A 21,040-nucleotide genomic window follows, 5' to 3' on the forward strand; every position below is an offset into this window, starting at 1 on the left:
GAGGCTGCCAGAGGCCCCAGGGGTGGGGAAATGGCGAGTGACTGCTAATGGGTATGAAGTTTTTTTGGTGGGGTGATGAAATGTACTGGAATTAGATAGTGGTGATGGTTGCACAACCTTGCAAATAGCTAACGGACCACTGAATTATACATTTTAAAAGGGTGAATGTTATGATATGTGAATTATATCTCAGTAATGCTGTTGTTTAAGAAAAGGCAAAAATGTAGGAGTCAGAGGGCTTGCAAACGTTGGGGTAGGAGACAGGGAGGGTCTCATTAGGGGTAGGCTGTTAGGGCTAGAGTAGAGAAAATCAAAATAAAAATGATGTGGGAACGTGCCTGTGTGTGCAGTGGTGGTGATGGTGGCCCTGTGTGTTCATGTACAAAAGGGCTCTTTAAAAACAGGATATATAGGGACTTCTTGGTGTTCCAGTGGTTAGGACTCTGAGCTTCCACAGCAGGGAACCTGGGTTCCATCCCTGGTTAGAGAATTTGTATCCCACAGGCTGTGTGGTATGGCCAAAATAATAATAATGGACATGAGTTAAAAAAAAACAACAGGGTATCTAATTTTTAATTTTCAGTTGTTTGGTTCTTTAATGTTCTTTATATTTATTTATTTGGCTGTGCTGGGTCTTAGTTTCGGCACACGGGGATCTTCGATCTTTGTTGTGGCGTGCTGGATCTTTATTTTTTAACATTTATTTATCTATCTATGGCTGTGTCAGGTCTTAGTTGTGGCATGTGGGATCTTCCGTTGCTGTACGCGGACTTCTCTAGAGTTGTGGCACTTCATGGGTTCCAGAGCCCACGGGCATGAGGGCTTAGTTCCCCCCAAGGTGTGTGGGATCTTAGTTCCCAACTATGGATCAATTCTGAGTCCCTTGCATTGGAAGGTGGAGTCTTAAGCGCTGGACCACCAGGGTAGTCCCTCAGCTGCTTGTTGAATGCTTGCTCCAGTCAGTGGCCGGGCGTGCACCATGCGCAGCCTGGAATCGGGGGAACTTTGGGGGTGAAGGGCTTAGTCAGTGGACAGGTAAAGGGGGAGTCACAAAGGAGGTAAAAGCAGATGCTGCTGCTGCTGCTGCTAAGTTGCTTCGTGTCTGACTGTGCGACCCCATAGACGGCAGCCCACCAGGCTCCCCCGTTCCTGGAATTTTCCAGGCAAGAACACTGGGGTAGGTTGCCGTTTCCTTCTCCAACACATGAAAGGGAAAAGGGAAAGTGAAGTTGCTCAGTCGTGTCCGACTCTTAGCGACCCCATGGATTGCAGCCCACCAGGCTCCCCCATCCATGGGATTTTCCAGGCAAGAGTACTGGAGTGGGTCACCAGTGCCTTCTCCAAAAGCAGATGGGAGATTCAGAAATCAGTAAAAGTCAGGGGGACTTAGCAGGACCTAACCTCCATAAGGGGCTTCCCTCATAGCTCATTTGGTAAAGAATCTGCCTGCAATGCAGGAGACCGAGGTTCAATTCCTGGGTTGGGAAGATCTGCTGGAGAAGGAATAGGCTACCCACTCCAGTGTTCTTGGGCTTCCCTTGTGGCTCAGCTGGTGAAAGAATCTGCCTGCAGTGCAAAAGACTTGGGTTCAATACCCGGATTGGGAAGATCCCCTGGAAAAGGGAAAGGCTACCCACTCCAGTATTCTGGCCTGGAGAATTCCATGGGCTGTGTAGTCTATGGGGTCGCAAAATGTTGGACACGACTGAGCGACTTTCACTCACTTCACTAACCTCCATAAGAATTCCTGAGATTTTTGGTAGGGATCCTTGGTATCCTATTTTAATGGGCCCTTTTAATTAATCTTAAGAGGCAAGGTGCAGTCAGGAAGTTGAAAGAAGCAGGAGATGGCCAAGAGGCTCATTACCCTTAGAATAAAACTCCTTCCTGTGGCCCAGAAAGCCTTGAGTGGTCTGACCCTTACCAGCTTTTACCTGACTTGTCTCTTGGCACTTTGCTCCAGTCACATTGCCCTTCTTGCTGGTGCTTCTGCAGGCCAGGCTAAATCCCTAGTGAAGGACCTGGAATGGTCTACCCTAAACCTTTTCATGGTCAACAAAAGGCTCATGGCTGGTTCCCACCCAGGCCCAGCTCGTCTCACCTCCTCAGAGGCTTTCCCTCACCATCCATTCCCTCCTAAAACACCCTGCTTCATGTTCTTCCTAGCACGAATCACTGCTCCAAATCTCTTGGCTGTTGATTTGTTCAGTGGCTTATCACGGGACTTGCCTTGAAGGTAACCTCTAGGCCCTGCAAACAGAAACGGGTCTAGATCTTTCTGGGGCTCTGCAGCCCCAGAGTCCAGCCCAGTGCGCAGACTAGCACATGGGTACTCCAGAAATATTTGCTCAGGTCCTCTGTTCACTGGCCAACTATTATTTGAGCACCTGCCGTGTATGAGGTCTTGCACACAAAGTTGAACAAAACAGCCCCAGCCCCAGGAGGACACAGCCAAGTCAGAGCAGTCTGCTGAGATGCAGGGGTTGGTGCTGTCCCTGGGCAAGTACACGGTGAGATGGGGGCTCCTAGTCCTGACTGGATGCGGTGGTGGGGGGTACCCATGAAGGCCTTCTGGAGAAAAGGAAAGCTGAGCCATGAGGCTAAATAAGAGTTGACTAAGGGGGAAGGAGGGGAGAGGGTGACGTGTATTCCAGGCAGAGAGAACAGCATGTGCAGAGGCCCGGTGGGAAGAAAGCCCAGACATTAGAGGAACTGAAAGTAGTTCAGCCTGGCGAGATCCTGGCACCAAGTGGTGATGGATGATGTCAAAAACACAAGCAGGGCCAGTCTGTGCAGGAGACTTTGTAGACTGAACTAAGGAGTTGAGCACATGGCCTTCCCTGGAGGTCCAGTGCTAAGACTCCATACTCCCAATGCAGGGGGCATGGGTTCGATCCCTGGTCAGGGAATTAAGATCCTGCATGCCATGTGGTGCAGCCAAGAAAAAAAAGAATCTTAACTTCCAGTCCTACATCTACTCTGCAAACCTGGATAAATCATTTCCCATCTTTGAGCCTCAGTTTTCCTTGTCTGTAAAAAGGGATGCTAATACTTCCCTTGAGTTGAGCACCGATGAAAGCACTTTGTTAGATGGGGAAGGGGTGTCCAGGGGTGGGAAGCTGTGATACACCTCAAGATAGTGAATGTGGGTGTACCTCAAGTCAGTCAGTCAGTTCAGTTGCTCAGTCGTGTCCGACTCTTTGCGACCTCTTGGACTGCAACACGCCAGGCTTCCCTGTCCATCACCAACTCCGGAGCTTGCTCAAACTCATGTCTTATTGAGTCGGTGATATACCTGGAGAGGTAATAACCATGGGTGTGCAAAATGATAGCGTGCTAGACTCAGGTCTGAGGCTCTGGGTGGCTAGAACATCCCTGTTTCTCTGCCTGACTCCCTCCGTTCTTTGGTGCTCTCACGGGAGATGAGCCCATGTCCTTCTACTCCACCATCCAGAACCAGAAGCCCGGAATTCTTCCTGAATTCTTCAGCATTGTCATTCCTTTCCCTCCTCCAGCCCTCATCCCTCCAGTGACACAGTGGGTTGCAGGGCGCTCCCTGACAAATGGAGACAAAACCAACACTGCCAAGAGCTGATGGAGTTTGGAGCTTAAGTGTCTGCCTTCCTCTTTGGCTGGCAGCCAGGACTTGGGTTTGGAGCCTGTGGGAAGCAGAATAATGCCTTCCCCCCAAAGATGTCCATGTCCTAATCCCTGGAGCTGGTGAAAATGTGACTTTACATGGTTAAAAAGATTGTGCAGATGTGGTTAAATTAAGGACCTTGAGATGGGGAGATTATCTTGGATTATCCAGGTGGGCCTGATATAATCATAAAAGACCTTTAAGGATGGAAGAGAGAGGTGGGAGAGTCAGAAAAAGATGAGATGATGGAAGCTGGTGTCGGAGTGATGCAGTTGCTGACTGGAAGGAGGTCTTGAGCAGGCATGGGATTCAGGCAGCCTCTAAAAGCTGCTAAAGGTGAGGAAATGGATTCTCCTCTGGATCTTCTAGAAAGAATATTGCCCTGCCAACACTTGAATTTAGACCAGGGAAACCCATTTCCGACTCGTGACCTCAGGAACTGTAAGATGATAAATTTATGTTGTTTAAAGTTACTAAATTTGTGATAATTTGTTACAGCAATGAGAGAAAACTCATACAGAGCCTGCAGGCTAATGTGGAAGGCAGGATTTTTTTGGTCAGACAGTTGCTATTAGCAAGTCATGCACCCTGGGGCTGAGAGAGGCTCTGGCAGGATCCCCCACTTCTCTGTGGCCCTGGGGCTCCAGGTGAGGTACCCCAAGAGCAGCCTTTGGGGAAGCCCCAGTGCTGCGTCCTTTTCCGCATCATTCTTTCTGCCTCCTGTCAATTTTTTTTCTCTTTTAGTCACTCCACTGCCGTGACCGCCGTGTTTCGTGACCTTGAGTAGACCCCGTCGAGGACCCAGATTTCTGGGAACGTGAGGATGGCCCAGGGGACCTTCTAGGGGCATTCCTGGCGGCCTGACACTGTGAGTCAGCGTCTCCAGGATGCGATGGGCCTGCGGAAAGCTCTCTGATGATGCTCTTGACCCGCCCTTCATCCCCCAGCAGGTTTCCTCCAGAGTCCTAACCAGAGTCTTTCCTGCTGCCACAAACAGTGCACTTACGCCCCAACATTGACCTTGGTTAAAAGACGAGGGGCCGGGAAACAATGCTTTATTGACTTGGCACCTATGAATGGGTGGCTACAGGCCCCCAGGGTTCTTTGCATCTGCAAAATGGAGGCTGTGTCGTGGGGGCAGCAGAAATCAGAGTTGCTGGTTCCAGCTGCAGGTTGGGGCCACTGTCATTGCTTTGGCCCCTTCCAGTCCCCTTGTCCAGCCAAGCACCATCTGGCCCTCTTTAGCAGGCCAGGGCAATGACCCCAGTTCTTCTGCAGCCCTTGGCAGTCTAAGGTCAGAACTGTAGGCCTCTCCTGCCTTCCCTCTTCTTGAGGATTCCAAGATGAGTAGAGGCGGGAGGGAAGGGATATACCCCATTTACAGCTGAACCTTCTGGAGCACAGACCAGGAAGGCTGGGTCAGGGTTCCCGTAACGGGACCCCTGCCAAAGAGGACAGTTAGGAGTTATTCACTTCCCACCACTTTCTGTTTGAGCTGAGCAGACAGTGGGAGCTTTCATTGAACTGGGCCCACCATAGGTGATGACAGTGAGGTCACATACTAAGTTGATGGGCCATGCTCCCCTAGGCAGGACCACACCATTTGGGCAGGCTCGCTCCCAGGCAAGGGGAGGGCAGGGCAGAGTGAACCGCTGCTGTCACAGGAGGAGGACTTCCTGGAGGAAGAGGGGCAGGCCGCAGTAGGCTCCCAGAAGAGGTGGTCTGCAGAGCAAGCTGGGTCACGCCGGCTGGCACAGGACACTGGCATCCTCGCTGTGGTCACAGTTGTGGGCATCCCAGCGGATGTGAGAGCACAGCAGCAGGGCACTCTCGTCCCCACGGCACTTGACATTGTCCAGGAGAATAGGGCCTTGGCCTGGGCCAAAGCGGGCCTCACCAGGGGCTGCCAGGGCCTGGCCACAGCCCAGCTGGCGACACAAGACGCCAGCTGCCCGCAGGTCCCAAGCATCATCACAGACAGTGCCCCACTGCTGCCCTAGGAAGAGTTCCACACGCCCCTCACATCGGTGGGCTCCGTTGGCCAGACGTAGGTGTCCTGTTGGGGGACAAGGCCTGGGGCTGGAAGGGGCCGGCCCAGGCCAGACCACACCACTCCCAAGCTACACCAGGGGAGGGGTAGTTAAGGGGAGACAAAGGGTGGTGGTTTGGGACACCTCACTGCCCTGGGAGCCACTGGATGAGGGCAGACAAATGAGATAAAATAAGATGGGCATCAGGAGAGTGTGTACAAGCCCTTGTGGGGCGCTCTGTGCATGCTGTGAGCTCCATGTCTGCTCTCTCCTTAGTTGTTTACAATCCCAATACCTCAGCCCTATGGCTGTTGACAAGTGAGATTGTGTCCCCGAAGGTCACCATTTCCCCTCCCTTCTGGACTCCCCAATTAAAGCCTGAATTCTTTCATTGATCTCCTCAGGACAGGAACCCCGTCCCTTTATGGTCTTAATTCTAGAAATCTCTCAATTGCTCTAGCTTAAAACCCCCCTCTCTCTTTCCAGACATCATATCTCTATTGATGAGGCCTGAGACTAATAGGAAAGGACAAGAGTTCTAGGACCTGGTGCAAATCTGCTGTGTAACCTGGGGCTGTGACTTCCCTCCAGATCTGGTCCCTCCTACTCTGATGTCTCCACCTCACTCTTAGGGACTGTGAACACCTACCGTCCCTGGGCCGAGGAGTGGGCACCCGGGTGGTCTCAGCACCCTCCTGCTGGACTAGCTCCTCTGGACCTGGCTCAGCAAGGACAGAGAAAGAGGTGGCTGTGATACTAGGGAACCAGTCCCTTGAGACCAGGTCACCTCTTACTCTCCAAGGGAAGCCTGATCTAGGATCAGAAAGGGCTTCATAGGCCCCCACTCCTTGGAACAGAAACGGGGGTTGTGTTTCTCACTCAGCCCAAAGCAGAGCCCTCTGTGGCCAAAGCTACCCACCACCAGGGCACCAAACAAGGGCGAAAATATAAATTCCCACATCCGTCAATAAAGAGACGCATTTTTAAATGTGTCGGACTCTGCAACTATCCCTTTTCCAGTGACTTCCCAAGGGACAAACGTATGCGCCCGGAAAGCTGATCAACTCTCATTGCTAACTAGAGCCTTTCGGATCCTTGACGCAGCACAGCAAAAGCTCCCCGACCACGCCCTTAACTGACTCTCCCACACTGTGCTCCCGGACTTCGGACTCAGCTCGGGCCCCGCCCCGCACTGCCGCAGAGGGCGCTCCCTTCCCGGCCCCGCCCATGCCGCGCAGCCGCAGAGCGAGTGGGCTCCACCCGATGGCGGGCTCCACCTCTTACTGCGGAGCGTGAGCACTCCCGCCGCGCTCACGCTGCAGTGCTGAGGTGAGCGCTCACGCGCGACCCCGCCCATTTCCCAACGAACCCCGCCCTGCCCTCGCCTCAGAGCGGGCCTCCGCGAGGCCCCGCCCATCCCCACAGCCTGCCTCCGCGAGGCCCCGCCCATTCCTCAGCCTGTTCGTCCCGCCGGCACCGCGGTACGCGCCAGCGCGCGGCCCCGCCTACTTCACAGCAGGCACCGCCCATGCCTAAGTAAGCGCCTGCGCGCGGCCCCGCCCACTTCTCAGACGGCGCTCCGCGTCGCCTTTGCTGCAGTGCACATGTGGTCCTGCTGCGGCCTCACCTGAGCAGAGGGCGCCCGCATCCTCATGGTGGCCGCAGTTGTGCTGGCCCCAGCCCAGGTGGAAGCAGTCGCTGAGGCGGGCCTCCGTGCCGGCGCAGCCCACGTTGTCCAGCAGCACGGGGCCGCGGCCGTAGCCGAAGTGGCCGAGGCCCGTGGCGCCCAGCGCCGGCCCGCAGCCCGCCTCGCGGCAGGCCACGCGCGCGTCCGCGAAGTCCCAGTCATCGTCGCACACGGTCCCCCAGCCCCCGGCGTACAGCACCTCCACGCGACCGCGGCACGGGCCTGGGCCACCCACCAGCCGCAGCCGCCCGCCTGCGGGGCGCACAGGCCCGCGGCCAGAGGGGCTGGGCTGGGGCCGCCGGCTCCCTGGCAGAGCCCCGGCCCCACCCCCTCCCACCCGCAACGGAACCCTTGCCCTGCCACTTACTTTTCCCTGCCGCCCAGGCGGCAGTGGTGAGCCTTGCGGGCTCCCTGGAAGGTAGGGCACCGACTCCTGTAGCTGCAGAGACAAGGCATCTAGAGCGTTTGAATGGGAAAAGGGGACTTCTGGCCTGCAGCAGGGCACAGGGCGCGCCTACGGAGATGTACGACCTCTACCACGCTTTCACCCTACTCAGCCTCAATTCTAGAGTTACCATGTTGTCTGCTGTGGTGGGGTCAGGAAGCTTGAAGCGAATGAATCAAATCCTTCTTACAAATTTCAGTGCCAACGATAGTTCCAGCCCTCATTCCAAAAGTACTTCTATCCTTCATTCAACTTGTATTTCAATTTTCACAAGTCTCCTCGATTTCCAACCTTAGCACCCCACTCCACCCAGCCCCTGCCAAATTTTATTTCAGAGCTTCGAAGAAGTGCCTCCTCCCTCCCTGCTGAACTTTCCAGAGCTCTGGATTTCATCCTTGCTCCATCTGCTCATCCGTTCTCTCACCCACCTCTTTACCATCTGGTCAAAAGCCCTGGCCTGCTAGCCCGGGCCCCCTCCCCATGGATCCAGACAGTCTTTCCAATTCCCAGTCCTGCCCACCTCACCCCTATCATTCCGGCCTGGAGGGCAGGGCTCCTTACCCTCTGGCTCTGTGTGCCAGGCCCAGTCCACTCTTGTGGCCGACGGTGGCAGTGCTGTGAGGGTCGGGTGGCCCAGGACTAGAGTAGGAGAGAAGGGAGTGGGGTCAGAGGCCAAGGTTCTGGTTCCTGTAGAGGATGAGAGGGTTTCCCTGGAGAAAACAAACAGATTTTACTTCCAGAGCTGGAGGCTCAGCCTCAGCTGGGGTCCAAGGAAGTCTGCCCCGCTTTGCCAATTCTGGTCAAATATTTATTTGTGCTACCTAGGCGTACACTTTACAGTTTATACAACACATTCACAGGCGTGTTTTCATTTCTTTCCAGGGTTCTCAGAAGCCCAATGTGTGTCCAAGTCGGGGAGATAAAGAAGGCCTTGCCCACCAGGGAGGGCCATGTACAGTCCTGAGGGGCTTGCAGAACAAAACTCACTATCCCCATCTTACAGATAAATAAGATTAGAAGGGGCAAGGGGCATGCTCAAGATTAGGCAGCAAGGTTAGCTGAGGGTTTGCCAGGGCTCACTCTGCCTCACTGGGCCTCAGCTTTCCCATCTGTAAATCGGGATTGATGGCTCCTGGTTTGCCGTGAGGCATGGGCAAGCACTTTATATCTGGCAGAGTGGAGTCCATCTGTAAAGTCCCATTAACAGCCCTATTATTTCTATTTGTTCAGAAAACCTTTCACTGCAGAAGAAAGACCAAATGAGGGGAAATACTATCATAAGAGAATCAGGATTGAAAGAGATAGGGAATTCTGGGGACACTGGCATCGCAAAGAGTTGGACACTACTGAGTTACTGAACTGAAGTGAACTGAACCTGAGTTTCAGTGAAAGAATTCTAGAGTATCTCTAGAGCTATCTTAAAGTACTATTACTTTACTCTGAAGTATTTCACAAAGAGTGCTTAGTAATCAACAAGTGTAATCACCAAGAACCTACTCTATAGCACTCAACATACTGTAATAATAACATATATGGGAAAAGAATCAAGAAAATCCATGTATATACGTGTATATACGTATAAGTATAAGGGTTCAAAGAGTCAGACGTGACTGAGCACGCACACACATGTATAACTAAATCAGCGTGCTGTACACTGAAAAGAATTACAACATTGTGAATAGACTATATTCTAATATAAAATAAAAATTAAACTTAAAAAGAAAATACCAACAATTAAAAAAAAAAAAAAAGACTACTTAGAGCCAGAAACTCAGCAGTGGCCACAGGACTGGAAAAGGTCAGTTTTCATTCCAATCCCAAAGAAAGGCAATGCCAAAGAATGCTCAAACTATCACACAGTTGCACTCATCTCACATGCTAGTAGAGTGATGCTCAAAATTCTCCAAGTCAGGCTTTAACAGTACGTGAATCGTGAATTTCCAGATGTTCAAGCTAGTTTTAGAAAAGGCAGAGGAACCAGAGATCAAACTGCCAGCATCCATTGGGTTATCGAAAAAGCAAGAGAGTTCCATAAAAACATCTGCTTTCTTGACTATGCCAAAGCCTTTGACTGTGTGGATCACAATAAACTGGAAAATTCTGAAAGAGATGGGAATACCAGACCACCTGACCTGCCTCTTGAGAAATCTGTATGCATGTCAGGAAGCAACAGTTAGAAATGGACATGGAACAACAGACTGGTTCCAGATAGGAAAAGGAGGATGTCAAGGCTGTATATTGTCACTGTGCTTATTTAACTCATATGCAGAGTACATCATGAGAAACACTGGGCTGGATGAAGTACAATCTGGAATCAAGATTGCCAGGAGAAATATCAATAACCTCAGATATGCAGATGACACCACACTTATGGCAGAAAGCGAAAGAGAACTAAAGAGCCTCTTGATGAAAGTGAAAGAGGAGAGTGAAAAAGTTGGCTTAAAATTCAACATTCAGAAAACTAATATCATGGCATCTGGTCCCATCACTTCATGGCAAATAGATGGGGAAACAGTGGAAACAGTGACTGACTTTATTTTCTTGGGCTCCCAAATAACTGCAGATGGTGACTGCAGCCATGAAATTAAAAGATGCTTGCTCCTTGGAAGGAAAGTTATGACCAACCTAGACAGCATACTGGAGAAGGTAATGGCACCCCACTCTAGTACTCTTGCCTGGAAAATCTCATGGATGGAGAAGCCTGGTAGGCTGCAGTGCATGAGGTCGCTGAGAGTCAGACTCGACTGAGCGACTTCAGTTTCCCTTTCCACTTTCATGCATTGGAGAAGGAAATGGCAACCCACTCCAATGTTCGTGCATGGAGAATCCCAGGGACGGGGGAGCCTGGTGGGCTGCCGTCTGTGGGGTTGCACAGAGTCAGACACAACTGAAGCGACTTAGTAGCAGCAGCAGCAGACAGCATATTAAAAAGCAGAGACCTTACTTTGCCAACAAAGGTCCATCTAGTCAAAGCTATGGTTTTTCCAGTAGTCATGTATGGATGTGAGAGTTGGACTGTAAAGAAAGCTGAGTGTTGAAGAATTGATGCTTATGAACTGTGGTATTGGAGAAGACTTGAGAGTCCCTTGGACAGCAAGGAGATCAAACCAATCAATCCTAAAGGAAATCAACTCAGAATATTGATTGGAAGGACTGATGCTGAAGCTCTAATACTTTGGCCACCTGATGCAAAGAGCCGATTCGTTTGAAAAGGCCCTGATCCTGGGAAAACTTGAAGGCAGGAGAAGGGGATGACAGGATGAGATGGCTGGATGGCATCACTGACTCGATGGACATGAGTTTGAGTCAACTCTGGGAGTTGGTGAAGGACAGGGAAGCCTGGTGTGCGGCACTCCATGGGGTCGCAAAGAGTCGGACACGACTGAGTGACTGAACTGAACTGAGTGCCATAAAACTCTGGAGACATATTTAGACTACTGTTAGACAACTCTGGAGCATTGGCGGGGTGAAGTCACTCAGTCGTGTTCAACTCTTTGCGACCCCATGGACTGGGGCCCACCAGGCTCCTCCATCCATGAAGTTTTCTAGGCAAGAGTACTGGAGTGGGTTGCCATTTCCTTCTCCAGGGGATCTTCCCAACCCGGGGATCGAGCCCGGGTCTCCCGCATGGCGGGTAGACGCTTTACCGTCTGAGCCACCAGGGAATCTCAACTGGTGGGGTAATACTGCAGTATTACATAGTCGTGGAGTCTACTAGAATTTTATGAGGCACTTCTAAAGCCGTACTGAGAAATAAAAAATTAACTTGGGGGCCTTTTTGAAAGAGCTCAGGGAAACATCAGGCCACTCAACATCCCGCTCCAGTCCAAGGCCCCGCTTCCGTTCTCCTGCTTCAGAATACGGCCCCGCCCCGCCGCCCCGCCCCGCCCCCAACCCCGCACCTGCGCAGAGCGCGCCGGCGTCCTCGTGGTGGCCGCAGTTGTGCACGCCCCAGCCCAGACTCAGGCAGGCTGCTAGACGGGGCTCGCCGCCTTCACAGTGCACGTTGTCCAGCAGGATGTGCCCCGTGCCGTAGCCGAAGAAGGCGTTGGTAGTGGCTGCCAGGGCCGCCCCGCAGCCCAGCTGGCGGCACACCACGGCCGCGTCTGGCAGCCCCCAGTCGTCGTCACACACGGTGCCCCACAGGCCACCGTGCAGGATCTCCACTCGGCCTTGGCACGGGCCTGCGCCCCCCACCAGGCGCACGCTGCCCTCACCTGGTGATGAGGGCGGGAACCAGGAGCATCTCCCGCAGGGCTTTGCTGCCCATCCCAATCCAGTGGTCTTCCTATTGCCTCAGGCCCTCTGCATACCCACAATACATGGTGTCCCAGGACCTAACACCCAGGAAGACCTGCTCACCCACTTACCCACAAAGCACTGCCTCCTCACAGTCTAGGGGCGATTTGGGGATCTGAGGATAGAATCCTATGACTCTGTCACTTTCTGCCTGCCCTTGTCCACGCTCTCCTAAACCGTATAGAATGTGCTGATTCCTTACTTCACAAACAACTCTGCCTCCAGGAAGCCCTCCCTAATCTCTGATGAATGGGATCCTCTTCCTCCTCTGGACTGCCTTGCCTTTTTATCTGTCCTTTAAGAGAATTTTTCATTTTTCATTTTCTTGCTCTAAGATCATTATCAACATTTCTATATATAGTATATCTGACTCTCCCATTGGATTAGCCTTCAGCCCCCACCTCTTTTGGAGAAAGAAATGATAATCCACTCCAGTATTCTTGCCTAGAGAATTCCATGAACAGAGGAGGCTTGAAGGCTACAGTCCATGGGGCCACAAAGTGTTGGACACGACTGAATGACTAACACTAGCCCACCTCTTTTATTTTCTCCAACCTTGTGCTATTTTTATCATGTCACTAGAATGAATCCTCTTTCCCTATCCAGATAGTGAGCAGCATGTGGGGTGGGGGTGCAGGGGGCAGAGCAGGGATGAAGGAGTGACCAAACTCACCCATCAGTAATCCCTCTCTTCCCACTGCCTAGGGTAGGATTTGGGAGATTCCTCCTGGATCCCTCTCCTAAGACCCAGGTGGTCCCCCACATTGCTTTTACTTACCTTTTCCATTCTGGGGCGTTGTAGGGGGTGCCCTGCTGGTTAACACTCTCCTTGTTGGGGTCTGCGTGGGCAAGAATTCTGGGAAAGAAGCAGGGTGGCAGAGAGGAAGATGTGGATATTTCTGTTCTCCATCCTCACACACACAGATATGTGAGGGGCAGTGTATGGACCCTTAAGTTTCCTGATCTCTGGGCTTCTGGCCACACAAAGGGTCAAAGCTGGGGACTCTGGGTAAGAGAGGAGAAAGGGCCGCCTGAGTCCTGAAAGCAGTAGCTTTAGAAGAATTTACTTTAGAGGATTTCTTTCAGTTCTTGGTTTCCTTAGTTTTTAAAGCAGCATCACATCACCTGAGAATTTGTTAGAAATGCAACATGCAAATTCTCAGGCTCCATCCCAAATCTGCAGAATCAGACATTCTGGGATGGGGCTAGCATCATTGTATGTGTGTGTGTGTGTGTGTGTGTTTCCTGTGTCCTGCAACATGCAGGGATCTTAGTTCCCTGACCAGGGGCTGAGCCTGTGCCTCCTGCAATTGGAGCGCAGAGTCTTAACCACTGGACCGCCAGAGAAGTCCCACCATCTGGGTTTTATAATGAGCCCTCCAGCTGATTTTCTTAAAAAACAGAACTACTGCTTTCGAGGTCAAAGCCTCCCAGAGATTTGTGGCAGGTCTATGGCAAATGGGCCTTAAACCACCAGACCCCAACGGTCTGGATATAAAACTGGGAAGGGGGCTCTCTGCTGGGATGATTGAAGCCCTCTGTGGAAGCAGTGTTGCTGGTTTTCAGCAGAGGTCATACCATAAGCCGGAGCATGGCAGGGCCCAGGCTCCTGCCTGCCAGGCTGGGGGTCTTCCCCAGGACCATGTACACACTGCAGCTGCTGGCTTGGTCTTCACTGGAACATTCTTACCTCTGGGAAGTCCCTTCACGTGTCTAGCCCACAGCCCTGCTGCCCGGCAGTCTGTCTGCCCTTCTAGGTCACAGGCTGTCCTGCTCACCATCACACAAGACCGCCACGTCCTCATAGTGGAAGCAGTTGTGCACGCCCCAGCCTCGACTGCTGCATTCACTCAGGGCGGCTTCCTGCCCGCGGCACTCCACGTTGTCCAGCAGGATGGGGCCTCGGCCCTGGCCGAAGGCGAGGGGCCGGGGCACAGGCAGCGCCAGGCCGCAGCCCAGCTGACGACACACCACATTGGCATCCACCACGTCCCAGTCGTCGTCGCAGACGCTGCCCCAGGAGCCCCCGTGTAGGACCTCCAGGCGGCCCCGGCAGCGGCTCGGGCCCCCCACCAGCCTGAGTTCTGTAGAGAGAGTTGATCTGGCACGGGGTGGTGGTGGGGGTCACTTGGGCCCTACCTAGAGGATGCCCACCTTGCCAAGAAGCCGTGGGGACCTTGGGCTCAGTCCCTCCTGGGTCTTATTTTGCCCTTTCTGTAAAATGGGGACACTGGAGCTGTTCCTTTGCATCTTGAGTAACAGCGGTCTTCTGAGCACCTGAGTGCTTTGGGAGTGAGAGTTGGGGGGAAGGGTGGGGGGAGAGGCAGGGGCACCTACCTGGAAAGGGCAGTGAGGTGGGCTGTAGGGCACCAGCTGGAACAGAGTTAGGAAGAGCATTGGCCCCTCAGCCCCCTCCCTTGGCCCCAGGAACACAGCTTCCCCCCCAACCCTCCCCTCCAGTCCTCACCATCACCCCCTTCCTCGTCACTACCCCTGCTTTGCCAAAGCCTCTGACTGCCCCAGTTGGTCTCCTAGCTTCATCCCTCTCCCACTGGTCCATGGGCCGCCCCAGAGAGATCTGCCTGAGACCCAGACAGGCTGATCACATTCCACTGCTGAATTCCTCAGAGCTTCCCCTTTTCCTGCAGAAGTCCTGGACCCTAAACTTTCTCTGCAAAGCCTTCTAGAATCTTCTGAGCAGCCTCACCTTCCTTCTTAATCTTGCATCAGTCTGGTCCCCAGGTCTGTAATCTTGCCGTCTCCTCTGCTCACCCTGCTCATTACAGCCCTGCAGATGGAGCCCCCTCCTACAGGAAGCCTTCCTGGAGCTCTCAGCTAAAAGGGCTTTCTTTTTCCACTGAATCTCTGGGTGTCATATATATACCCCTTTCCAGGCCTTCTGCCCAGTGATGTGGCCAGGTCTATGTCATCTTGGTTTTCCCCAGAGCTCCCTGCCCAGAATCTGTTACTCCCCAGATGTTTAGTAGCTTTGCCTTAAGGGTGTAAATTAACTTTGGGTTTCATTCTGATTTCCCACTAAAGAGTTTACCTATGTAAGTCTTTCTGTTTCCTTTGGGTTTCTTTTTTTTTTTTTTGGTTCTGGTTTTTCGGTCATGCTTTGTGGCATGTGGGGTCTTAGTTCCCTGACCGGGGATAGAACCCACACCACCTGCACTGGAGGCACAGAGTCTTAACCACCGGACCACCGGGGAAGTCCCTATCAGTCCTGCTTCAGCTCTCACATATGTACATGTCAGCACTGGGCTCATTGCTTTATGTGGCCTGGCTCACTTAATCATTAGGACAACTTATGGGGCAGCTTAGATTTTGCAGAAGGGAAGACTTCAGGTTTAGTGAGGTCAGGCCACTTGCTCAAGGCCAATAGCAAATAAAGGGTGGAGCAGGGATTCTAACCCAGATAGCCACACTCCTCTTCACCAGACAATTCTGAGCACATGGCCTAAGAAGGAAGCTGGCCTGGCATGAGAAGTTAATACCCCATAGTAGCCCTTCATTTGTGCACAGGCTTGTCAGACATAGCCACATACCTTACCTTACAACCTCTGAGGCATGTACTAGTGTACCCATTTTACAGATGAAGAAACTGAGAGTCAGTTTCTTTTTTCCTAAGTTAGGTTAGTCCCCAGGTTGTTTGATTCCATCTGTTCTACCAGCTGGTTTTCCAACAGCGGTTGGTGAGCCTATGCCCTTTCCCTCCTTCCCTATTTCTAGTATCCTCACTGCCTAGACTCTGTGCATCGAGCTCTCGCCTTTAACACTGAGCCTTCCACTCTCCAAACTCAGACCTTAGCTTTCATCAACCTGGGGCAAATGTCAGAGCTGGAAAGAATGTTGGAAAACACCTTGTTTACAGGCCATGTCCCACCATAATTTCACAACTGGGAAAGCTGAGAGTCAGAAAAGGGAAGGGGAAGGGTCAGGGGAGTTGGGGGGCACTCACCCAGTGGCAATAGGAGGAGGAAGGACAGGGCTGGGGGGAGAGGGGAAGCGGCAGCGCTCCTGTCTCTGGAACCCCATCCCCTGCTCCTCTCATCAGGCTGGGGACCAGTGTGCATCTCTGCTTCCTTGTGTGTCCAGCCAATGGGTGGTCCTTCCAATGGTCCCATCAAGATGCGGTGAGAAGTCACAGCTGGAACATCTGGAATTAAAGGTTCCAGGTCTCTTCTTCCAGCTGGAAGGGCCCAGGGAGAGCTTTGTGTGTGTGTGGTGGGGGAGTTGGGGGGGAGATAGATGGACATTTACTGTTGCATTAATTTTTCCCTTTTGCAGTGCATTCTGTTTATGGCAAAGGATCCTGGCTTTCCATTGATCTGGAACAATATCAGGTTTCCCTTGAAAGTTCATTAAATTTTAAAATAATTATTTATTTTTTGCTGCTTCGTGGCTTGTGAGATCTTAGTTCCCCAACCAGGGATTGAACCCGGGTCCCAGCAGTGAATGTGTCAAGCCCTAACTGCTGGACTGCCAGGGAATTCCCTACAGTTAATTTAAATCAGAAAAAAAAAAAAAAAAAGAGTCAATGTAAAGAAAAAAACATCAAAGAGACATGGTTCCTATGAGTCACAAATATGCAAAAATGGCGTAGGACTGGAAGTTTAAATGCCATTTGGGATGCTCTGCCCTTTCGAGGTAGGAAGCCCTGGGAGATTATTTTGTTTAATTTTGGATTGAAGTTTACAAGCCAAGAGGAGCATAAATCCTAAGTGTAGAGCTCAGTGAACATTCACACCATGTAACCAGCATCCCAGTGTGTGGATAATGATTGGATGGTTGTGGTGGGGGCGGTGAGGGATGGCTGGTTTAGAAGATGGTTCTGTTTGAGGGACTTTCCTGGTGGTCCAGAGGCTAAGACTCCATTCTCCTGATGCTGGGGGCCCGAGTTCGATCCCTGGTCAAGGAACTAGTTAGATCCCACATGCTGCAGCTAAGACCCAGGGCAAATAAATTTTTTTTTTTTAAAGAGAAGATGATTCTGTTTGGGATACACAGAGACTGCGGTGCCCAGGGACGTGGATGCCCCTCTCGGCAGGAACACCGCCCCCGGCCCCATCTTTCCTTGGCTCTGCCTCCATCCTGGCGGACAAACAGGCTGGTTGGGAAGAGGATGAAAATCTATCTGGATGTGGACACAGGGTTTTCAATACTCCATTCATGGGGCCCAGTACAGCCCCCAGTGGAATAATCAGCTTTTGTCCTTCTGGGGACAGATGGGAGATGGGAGTCGAGAACTGTGAGGAGGGGAAAACTGTGGTCCAGGCTTTGCTGAGGGGAATCCACAGTGACCTGGGCCTGCCCCTGCCTCCCAGGCCTGGGGGCCACCCACCTCTCAGGCTGCTGAGACACTAGCCCCCAGGTCAAGGAAGCCCCCGCTCTGTAAGCGTGGGGACAGACGGCTCCCAGGGAAGCTGGAGGGGAATCCTGAAGTCCTCCTGCTCTACCCGCCGTCACCCCAGCCCCCGGAATGAGAGAGGGGGACCCCTGATCTGGACCATCACTGACCTCAAGTCCCAGATGACCCAAGAGCTCTCAGTGGGCCTCATGGAGGCTGCCTCATCTCCAGCTCTGAGCTTGGTCCTGCCTTACACTCTGGAGACCTTGGTCAAAATGAGGCTTCACCATTGCCAGTCCCCCAGATCATGGCTCCCTCCCTACGCTGGAGTGGTGCTCCTGTTGCCTGAATTGTCTCTTTACGGTGCAGGCAGGCTGCATCCACGGTGGTTCCAAGCATTGGTTCCACAATCTACCAGCTGTGTGACCTCATCTCACTGAGCCTCACTGTTCTCACCTGTAAAATGGGGCTAGGAATACACTTAACCTCTTCCAGTTTTTGCTAGGATACATGAGCTAACCTTGATACAAAGCTTAGCCCAGTGCCTGACCCGCTGTAAGTGTGGTTGCTGTTACAAAAGAAAACAATTACTGTTTCCCCATCCAGACTGGGGACCGTTGAGGGCAGGGATCAGGGCTTATCTAGTGGCAGCACCTGGCACAGGATGGATACTAAGGAAACGTTGAACAACTGAATGAAAGTTAGGGCTGCAGAATCACAGCACCAAAGCGATCAGAAAGGGCCTGGGAGATCATTACGGACAACTTCATCTCTGACCAATGGAAAACCTGTCACACACACTCATACTCACACATGCCAGCTAAAGTGAAGAAATTCATACCTGTGGGAAGGTTCTAGGCTCTCTCTGTTCCTTCCTTTATAGTCAATCCGAGGTCAAGTCCCTTTTTCCTGCCTCCAGAAGTTTAGGACGGGGAAGGATCTCCCAGATGCAAAGCAACACAGACCTTTCTTCTTTTCTTTCCAAAGCTGGGAGGTGAGCAGAGGTGAAGTCCCCCGTCCATGGAGCTGGCTGGTGGCCCCAGCCTGTCCCCACTCGAACTTAGGGGGAGAGGGAGGCAAAGAGAGAGCGGAGGTGGCCTGCAGGGTCTGGAGCAGCCCCCAGAAGGGGGACCGGGCCGAGGAGGAGCTCTGGGGTGGAGGGGGGGCAGATGTGGACTCTCAGGGCCGGGCAGCCCCTCCTCCCCCCTCCCCCACCCCAGGGTTCAGGTTTCTGAAAGGCCTGGCTAGGTCTCCACCCCTTTGTAGAGATGCCAAAAGCATGCCTGTCTCCTGTTCCTGGGACTGCCCTTGACCACGTCCCACCAAGGGGGGTTGGAAACATCGATCGATCCTAGGAGCCTGAGTGGGCTTCCCACCCAGGCAGAACCTCTGATTTTGCTTCCAGGCTTTTTGCCTTGTTATGGTTCTTTTGAGTCTGGTACCTTTGGGACTTTGTGTTAGTCACTCAGTTGTGTCCAGCTCTTTGCGACTCCATGGACTGTAGCCCACCAGGTCCCTCTGTCCATGGAATTCTCCAGTCCAGAGTACTGGAGTGGGTAGCCATTCACTTCTCCAGGGGATCTTCCCAACCCAGGGATTGAACCTGTGTTTCCTGCATTGCAGGCAGATTCTTTACTGTCTGAACCACCAGAGAAGCCCTTTGGGGCTTTTTAAATTCCTGGTAACAGATAGTGGCATGTGGCTTACTCTGTAGCTCATAGCTTCAGTCAAATGCTGTGCCAGAATTCTGCACCATCCTGGGGATGGGGTGGGACTACAAACTCTCAGAGCTGGAGGGGTCCTGAGAAGCCCAGTAGGGTGGTTCCCAGACCTGGATGTGCCTTCACATCATCCCCGGCCATACTTTAAATATATATATAGGGACTTCCCTGGTGGTCCAGTGGCTAAGACTCTCTGCTCCCAAGGCAGGGGGCCGGGTTGGATCCCTGGTCAGGGAACTAGATCACACCAGCCACGCCTAAGAGTTCACAAAGCCACAACTAAAGATCTGTGTGCTGCAACGAAGACCCAGTGTAGCTAAATAAATAGGTAATAAATATTTTTAAAAGTACGTGTATATACATATATACACACACACACGGATTCTTGCCCTTACCACTTTTGCCCCAGAGATTCTGATCCAGCAGCTGAGGGTGGGGGGTCCCCCAAAAGTGTATTTTTGAAATTCCATCGAGGCTTGAACAGGTTGGGGGAGCAGGGTTCTAACCCAAGCTGTTTATTGTGCAGGTGGTAAAACAGATACCAAGAAAAGAACACAGAAGCATGTGGCTCTGGAGCCTGGCCTTGCTTCCCGCTTCTCAGGAGAAGGAATTTCTCTGGCAGGTCTGCCATCACCCCGCTCCCAAACCTGTACCCCCTCACATGTCCACTCTAGGTCCTCCCGTCCTCCTGCCTCCTTCCTCCTCCCCGGGCCTGAGGACCTGTTCCCCCGCAGTCCAGACTCCATCTTCTGCTTTCCCAGGGACCTCTCTCTCTCCATCTGTGCGTCTTCTCTCGTCCGTGTTTGGCTGCTCTTTCCCAACTAGACTCTTCGCATGGGACTTCTAAGCAAACTCTGGTCTCTGTCATTTAAAGCGAACAACAGAAAACCCTTTCCATCTATGTTGGTTGGGTCCTCAGGGTAGCAGTGGCCCGGCCCGGTATCCCCACCCTGCTTTGTCACTGGTGGGGGACGCCCAGGAAGAGTGTATCCCTGGCTCCAAGGTGCTACAGATGGAGGCTGTCGGCTGATTGCACTCAGTGGGGCTCATCAGCTCCTCTCTTGCAGGGAGATCCGAGCAGAGCCTTGGCATGGCTGCCCCCAGCCTCCAGGTCCCCTCCAGCTGTTGCCCCTCCCTCTGCTCCCCATCACAGCCAAATCTCCCCCCAAAGCCATCTGCTTACCCACCTTCATTTTTTTTTTTTTTTAACCTCTCACTCAGTTGGCTTCAGTCTGCTTTTGGTCCTTAGCATGCCAAGCACCAAATCCTTCCTTAGGTTAACAATGAAGACATGCTTCTCCCCTTAAGGGGCACAACCGTGTCCCTTCTGCTCTCTCAGGACTGGAACATCTTCTCATGGCCCTAGCCCGGCTAAGAATTCTATCACTGTGTGACGGGGCCGGGGGGTGTGGTGGGGGGGCAGTGCCAATGATCGTTTCTGCTCTAGTCATTGTGTTACCTGATACTGCAGAAGTGTTTTTTGGTTTTCATTTTAATTGAAGCATGGTTGCTTTACAATGCTGTGTTAGTTTCGGGTGTAGAGCAAGGTGACTCAGGTATATATGTTCTTTTGTTTTTGGCTGCACTGGGTTTTCATTGCTGCGAGAGCTTTTCTCTAGTTTGCAGAGAGCAGGGGCCACTCTCTAGCTGTGGTGTGTGGGCTCCTCATTGCGGTGGTTTCTCTTAATGCGCACGCTCCAGTCGTTGCAGCTCCCGGGCTCCGGGGCACAGGCTCAATTGTTGCGGCCCGTGGGCTTGGTTTCCCCAAGGCATATGCAATCTTCCCAGACCAGGAATTGAACCTGTGCCCCCTGCAGGCGGGATGGGTGGATTCTTGATCACTGGCCCACTTGGGAAGTCCTATATAT

General features: G+C 52.4%; 1 protein-coding gene across 2 annotated transcripts; it reads right to left on the reverse strand.

The window, feature by feature from the left end:
* Positions 1 to 4,678: 4,678 nt before the first annotated feature.
* On the reverse strand, positions 4,679 to 18,607 carry SSC4D (scavenger receptor cysteine rich family member with 4 domains). Of its 2 annotated transcripts, XM_027961216.3 has the most exons (11): positions 18,293 to 18,607; positions 16,063 to 16,260; positions 14,439 to 14,474; positions 13,880 to 14,185; positions 12,880 to 12,957; positions 11,705 to 12,019; positions 8,364 to 8,441; positions 7,725 to 7,796; positions 7,298 to 7,609; positions 6,320 to 6,388; positions 4,679 to 5,696 (listed from the first exon to the last, which is right to left on the reverse strand). In XM_027961216.3, the coding sequence occupies exons 2-11, from the start codon at positions 16,226 to 16,228 to the stop codon at positions 5,380 to 5,382; spliced, it is 1,749 nt and encodes a 582-aa protein (XP_027817017.1). In that variant the 5' UTR covers positions 16,229 to 16,260; positions 18,293 to 18,607; the 3' UTR covers positions 4,679 to 5,379. The 2 variants fall into 2 exon arrangements, with proteins under 2 accessions (XP_027817017.1, XP_042095883.1); XM_042239949.2 differs by lacking the exon at positions 6,320 to 6,388.
* Between the last annotated feature and the right edge of the window lie 2,433 nt (positions 18,608 to 21,040).

This window comes from Ovis aries, chromosome 24, assembly GCF_016772045.2.
Source record: "Ovis aries strain OAR_USU_Benz2616 breed Rambouillet chromosome 24, ARS-UI_Ramb_v3.0, whole genome shotgun sequence".
Taxonomy (NCBI): Eukaryota; Metazoa; Chordata; class Mammalia; order Artiodactyla; family Bovidae; genus Ovis; species Ovis aries.